We start from the raw sequence: 6924 nt of genomic DNA, 5'->3' as shown, positions 1-6924 counted from the left end.
TTTGCTTAACTGCGATTGTTAACCCAAGACTTTGCTTACCCAAGGATAACTCAGCAAAGAATCAGTGATGCATGAGCCAGTTACAAACAGTAAAACAGATTGGCATAGAAAGGAGCTGAGTATAAGTTGATGACTATGTTTGTCTTTGCATCCCAAAGCAAAGGTTGCAAACGGATTGAGGAAGAAGTGCCCTAAGCTTTCCTTCAAAAACTTTGGCCCTTGTCCCATGACCATGGTTGTCCATGACTTGGACGGACATAGAGTTAGAACTACCACCAGTTGGACAATACAAAAGAAAATTTAATGTGTCTACTTGTTGGCAGGCATGTTGGTGCCCCGACAATGGCAGTCAAAGAGAAGAATCAAGCTGACAACAAAACAGATTCATGCCATTCAAGCACAGCAGAGAAAATTTAAATGTTCAAATCACTGTTCCCAATTTCACAATAAGCTCTTGTAAGATTTGAGGTGTGGGATGTGAGGCAGGCATAAGGCAAGACTCAAATATAGTTTTTTTTTAAAAAGGAAGCTCGTTAAACCTTTGAAAAGAAATGGGAGACTCTTTTTAAGTCCACGTGCACTAATGTCATCCATGAGCAAAAGCAGCCGCCAAGCAAGCGGCATCCTGCATCACAGAGCTAAGCCCAATAGCTGAAAATCTCAAAACTTCATACATTTCCCTTCTTCCAGGAAGATAAGTACTGTACAAGAAGACATCATTCCCAGAAGGCAACAAGTGCAACCTCTCCCAATACTTCATCTTGCTGGATGCCTGCTTATCATCAAGTCTATCCAATTCCAGCAGTAGCATGCAGCAACTGAGATGGCTGACCTCAATCATGAGTACAATGGCCCTGCTCCTTATGGTCCCCATTTAAAAAAAAAACTGAGGATTCACACTTCAGTACACCAACATACATATTCTCACTGCCATCGTGAGAACCTGCAACCAATCCCCATGAGTATTAACCATGTTTTTAGGTATCATTTCACTTCCAATAAGAGAGCGAGGAAGTGAAATGCAGCTCACTTAGCTTCGTGAATCCAGCACAATCTCAAATAGATCTGACTCGGCCTCTGACAGAACATGCCGGTGCTGCAGATCATCCGAGCCCGGTGACCCGATCTCTGGAAACCACTGCGAGTCTATCCTTCCCATTGAAAAAAGATCCCCACTGTCCTCATTCACAGAGCCATTCTTCATGGACCTTGAGAAAGGCCGGCGGAAGCAGGGATCCGAAACTCGATGGGCATTTGCAAGGGGATACTCGAATGAGCTCTGGCCAAAATTCACTAGTAATATAACATCATAATTTGCTGCCACAGTAGGATACAGAGGGTTCCCAAATTCATTACTGGCTGTAGTGAGTTCGTACACACGCTCTCCGTCCACTGTAAAGAACACCCTCTTTGAAAGAGGATCAAATCCACATCCTACAGTTGTGTTGACAACACCCCATGAGCGTTTCATTGCAGGGACCTTTGGTTCTTGCTCAACATGGAGTGTGCCTGCAAAAATAATCTAATGAGTTAGAGATATATGGACACCATGAAAAATATTTAGGCAGAAAAGATCCAACAGGAGCATGAGGCATGACGCAAACCACATGAAAAAAGAGGTCAAACATGAATATTAATGCATGGCAGAAACCACCATGAAAAACCTTTCCTTAGTGCAAATAAGGGTCAAATAGGCATGGCAGAGACCATGGAAAACCCTTCCTAATGCAGTCAAACATGGAACAAATAATCCTAGAAAACTATGAAAAACGCATCATGGCCTGCAAAGGCAAGCATCAACCATGGTGCAAACCTAGAAAAACCATGCAATGCAAAACCCATATAATCCATGCAACATCAGACACCTTTATGCAAGGAGGGTGACACGCTATCGCACTTCTGCACACCATACATATTCATGGTGTTCATGGTGGTTTCTGATGTCATGAGGTAAAAGCGAGGCATTAATCATGTTTGTGGAGCATTCACCTACTAGATTATTACAATGCACATGTATTGTAAAGGCTCACCATTCAAGTATACGCGCCCATTTGAATGGAATCCGACAGACCCGGCATCACAACCAGGGAGTCTGAATGGGGGCGCCCCTCCTGCAGCCAAACCAACTGCAATGGCTTGTAGATTATCTACCTCTCGCCCGAGAGGATTTTCCTTAATAGAGAACTTGCTAAACTCAATGTCACTGGACAGATTGTGACCTGTCTCCACTGGTTTTGAACTTTTGCCCATCTCTTTGGTGCGCTGCTGCTCTCCACTTCCTTCAAACATATCATTGGGATAATTTGTGGTGAGCTCGGACACCAGATGTTTGCCAGACAGGAAATGCTTGGAGATGAGTTTGACATGCTCATTTTCAGCAAAAGAGCTCTGAGATGCATCTGCGTTGTACTCGCGCCCCTCTGCCAAAATGGTGACCTCAAAATACCCTTCTTGCGGAAAAGAATGGGAACCCAATGGGGGTCCAGGGAGGGGAAGGGCTGTCTGCAGAGCCTGAACAAGGGCAATGGAATTTTCCTTTCTTGGCAACATGCCTGGATTCAGCCATAGCTTTTGCATATACTCGGAGCCAGCCCCCATCTCCCAAGAGATTTCTGGCTCATATTCCTGCCTATGAGAGCATGATGTGCACATATCCCAGAAGTTGACAGGGACAGGGCATGTGGAGCATGTGTAGGTGAAGGCAAAGGCACCCCATCCGTGTTCCACCGCCTCGGAAACGAGGCCAGGATGCTCACTCCAATCAAAGGGTTTGATGGGGTATGTCATTCTCCACACACTGGCCACTCTGCTGCTGTGTCTAAGGGCAGAGTCCAATGGGTCCTTCTTGCTCATGTGGAAACTTGTGAAGAGCCTGCTTTGGCTCCTGGGTTTGTCATTGCCATGGCTATGGCTATGGCTATGGCTATGGCTATGGACATGGCTAATGTTATGGTTATGGTTACCTTCATGACCCACGTGCCGATGTCGAGTACCCCTACTGCAGCAGAAGCAATTGTAAAGAACAATGAAGATTACAATAAGAACTGCTGCAGCAGGAAGCCCTGCTGCCAATGCAATTTTCCACTGTAACATAGCTATGGGCTGGAAAGGAAAGATGATAGAGACTTGGACATCAGTGCAGAGAGGGAGCCATGGAAAGCATGGAAAACATGAAGAAAAGCTCGGAGGCTATAATCGTGGAAATGGGTTACCTCAAAAACACAGAATCGGCCGATTTGGGAGGCGATGAAGGCGAGGTAGAAGAGGGCCAAACGAGATAACCCAAAAGGAAACAAAAGAGAGGAGGCAAAATTGTGATATGGGGGGTGGGGTAAGTAGCTGATATATGGGCGAAATCTGCTACAAGATCTTAAGAAGAGAGCAAGCAAGGCAATGGAAAATAAATTGTAAAGGAGGCCATGCCCCCCTCCTCCCCCTGTGCAATGAATGTCATGGCCATTTGCAAAGCAACCTTGAAGTTGTCAAACTAGTCAACACACAATGTGGGTGAAAACCATTTCAACCAATTTGAAGAAAAAAAAAACACGAGTTTAGTTTTACTGAACTTTGAGTTTTCAAAAATACCTCTAAATTTAAGGTTGAAGGCCTCAAAAGCCTCAAATTTCGAGAGTTTCTAGAACAAAAAATCTTCAAATTTTGAACATTTTCTTTGCTAATGCTTTTATTTAGATTTGAGATGACCATTTTACACTTTTTCATTGAATATTTCTTGTTGTACATTGTTTTCAGTCAATCTAAAGAAAGAAGTTGGCCACCCAATTTTGAAGGTTGGCTAGCTTAGGCTTCCAAAGTTGGGAGTGCGGTGGGTTCAACGCCCAAACACCCCCCCCCTCCCAAAAAAAACGACATAAGGTGTAGGGTTTACAAACCTCGGCGCAAAATTTTTAAAAAGGCCTTGGCCTAGCTATTGGTCCATCACCAAATAACATCTATTTCACCCACGAGTGACCTACAAGACACCGATGTCATGCCCCACCACGCTGTTTTCACCTTTCTAACAATATTGTGTGTGTTGCTTGTGTCCAGAAGGGTGGGCAAGCTCCTACTACACCGCCCATTGTTAAGGCAGGTCTAGAGGCACATTCCTCTTGTGAAGCCACCCTAATTATACAACAAATTCATCAAACATCAAATTTAAACATTGGCACAAAAAACCACATCATAAAGAACCCCTTTCCCCAAATTCTTGGGCACCCCACCCACTTTGTCTACAGCTACGTCTCAAATGTGTCTCTATCATGTGGCAACCTTGTAATATGGATAAGATTTTTCCTTTTTACATGCGATGGTTGGCTATAAAACATTCATAGAAGTGCCCATTTCATGTCCAAAAACCAAGATTTGTGGAGAGTGTCTTATTCTCACAAGGAAAAGTAAAAGAGCAGATTTAGAGGAGGGTCCAGGATGGACCTTCCAAGCCTTGCCAACTTTATGGATGATATTATCAAAAGCACTTTTCTCATTATAAGCCAAAAGAAACCAAGTCCCTTGCTCCATTATCTTTGTAAATTGTGAACATCATCACTTACTTGGTTGTCAGACTCTCTTGCTATCACACCAAGGAGTAAAGGTTTAGAGGGTCCTACAAGAACCTTCCAATGTTGCTAATTTTATGTTGTTTTGGGGTAGGACAACTATCAAAATACACAACTTGTTCATTTTTTAAGACTTGGATGGCATGATAGGACCCAACATAAGGAGACCTATAAAATTCACCAAAACCTTTTAATAATAGGGTAAAATACACTAGATTTCACATCCATTTGTAAGAAAAGTTTTCAAAAGTGTAGACGCGTGGACCCACAACATAAGGAGACCTATAAAATGTGCCAAAACCTTTTTATAATAGGGTAAAACACACAAGATTTCACATCCATTTGTAAGTAAAGTTTTCAAAAGTGTAGATGTGTGGGAACTATGAGTGTATCTCAAAGCTGAAGTAAAAATTACATCAAGATTTGACAATCACCATGTGAACTTACCTTATCAAATCTACATTTAGATAATTTTTTCAACTAATTATTCGTGTATGCATGTGTCCACATGCATGGGGGCATGCGTGATGTGTACTTTGGGGGGTGGGGAGGTGTGTGTGTGCAAACATGTGTGTCTAGGTTGCATGTATGTGCATAGGGGGGGGTGTATAGGTTGCATGTGTGTGTGCACTTTGCATGATTATATGCACTTTTTGAGGGGTGTGGGTTTGTATGCATGCTTATGTATGCGTTTGTGTGTGTGCATGCATGCATGTGTGTGTGTGTGTGTTGTTGTTGTTGGGGGGGGGGTGGTGTGTTGGTTGTGGATGTGTGTGCATACATGCATACATAAGCGTGTGCTTGTGATTGAGCATGCATGTGCATGTGTGTGTGTGCACGCCCATGCATGTGTGCGTGTGCATGCATGCATGCATGCGCCACATAACATAGCTTTGAGACTACATAGCTTCTTCGAGGTATGTTAGTGATGATAATAATAGAACACACAACAAAACTTTAATACTATGGAAATCATGCTCACCCTAGGTAAAGGTAATTGCATGAGCCACTTAAATATACTTCGATAAGCATGTTAATATGTCGAACCATGAAGCCCTTTCAACGTTACAAATTTGTTTTTTTAATTATTGTTTACTTTATGTAAGTATCATCAACATTGAAAGAGAAGAATTTGTGCAACACTGAGCATTGTCAACATTGAAGAGAAGAATTAGTGCATAAAAGGTGGGAAAGAAAAGTGCTCAAATGATCCTTGTGGAAATGATTTACATTTTTAGCCAAGGAAGTTTTTATATTTATCCTCCTCAAGGATTTGAATAGGACTAAATATATGTATTCACTTCTACTAGCAAGACTTTCAAAAGAAGTTGGATAGGATCACGACTCTAATCCATTTCTTAGCCCCATCATGCTCATGCTCATGCTTCCATGCATTATCAATCTAGAATCACATGGGAAAATGAGGATGATGTACATTGCCTTTCATTCAATGTGATCGAAGAGACCCTAGCCAAACCCTATGACGACTCCTTAACAAACTTTAACTATGATTTCACCTTATCCCCTTTTGGCACATCTCTTAATAGTTTATACTTCTCGAAGTCAATTGCAATAGAATTTTGTGTGTAAATTGATGAGGATGTGAAGGTTCAAATAAGTTTCCATAAGTCTACAGTTGTGGTACCTATATAAGGGGCTCATAGAAAAGTTATTTAAGAATGGTTAAGAGATGGGGAATTCAATATAACAATGAACAACCAAAGTTCGTTGATCTATACCAAAGAAAATGACATGATAAATTATTAGTGGTTTCTTTTAACAAAGTCAGAGTGCATCCCTTTTAACCTTATTTACAATTTTTTGTCTACTTATTTTATAATTTTTTTATCCACTTATTCTAGTGTGAACAAGAAAAAAAATGTAAAGCTATACTAAACTAACCCTAGTGCTATAACTTAGTCATAACCATGGCATCACACATAGAAGCATCAAGAAGTGAGTTCAAGTGAACCAAAAGAGGAATGAAGGGGGTGGCAATTTCAAGAAACATATATGCTACATAGAATATATATATATATATATATATAACATACCAAATTTTAAAGCATAATAAAGTATCCTTGATGCCTTATATTTTTAGAGGAAAGAGAGGCTTAGTTCAATGTAGACCCCCTTCATTTTTTATAAATCCTTCTCAATCTAGTATAGTAATGCAATTTGTTGGCTCATGATAGCTATTAGTATAAAGAGCTATTATCATTGTGATTAGAAAAGAAAAGAATGCTCACATTTTAAACATCCCATTTTGTGAAATTCATATGTAGCTCAAGGTGTCACACAAAGCCTAAAAGTGCATTGTGTTTATAAAAGAAAAGGTTGCTCACATTTTTAACATCCCGTTTGTGGA

The 6924-nt window shown here is 41.1% G+C and overlaps 1 protein-coding gene across 1 annotated transcript; it reads right to left on the bottom strand.

Annotated features, from left to right (window-relative positions):
- Positions 1-371: 371 nt before the first annotated feature.
- LOC147608435 (uncharacterized) lies at positions 372-3500 on the bottom strand. The gene is made up of 3 exons (XM_086789083.1): positions 2031-3500; positions 1031-1509; positions 372-943 (listed from the first exon to the last, which is right to left on the bottom strand). The coding sequence occupies exons 1-2, from the start codon at positions 3091-3093 to the stop codon at positions 1031-1033; spliced, it is 1542 nt and encodes a 513-aa protein (XP_086645209.1). The 5' UTR covers positions 3094-3500; the 3' UTR covers positions 372-943.
- Between the last annotated feature and the right edge of the window lie 3424 nt (positions 3501-6924).

The sequence above is a fragment of the Cibotium barometz genome, chromosome 53, assembly GCF_041138505.1.
Source record: "Cibotium barometz isolate CiBa-2024 chromosome 53, ASM4113850v1, whole genome shotgun sequence".
In the NCBI taxonomy this organism is placed as follows: Eukaryota; Viridiplantae; Streptophyta; class Polypodiopsida; order Cyatheales; family Cibotiaceae; genus Cibotium; species Cibotium barometz.
Note: the sequence above shows the minus strand (reverse complement) of the source record. Positions and strands in the feature narration are given on the sequence as shown.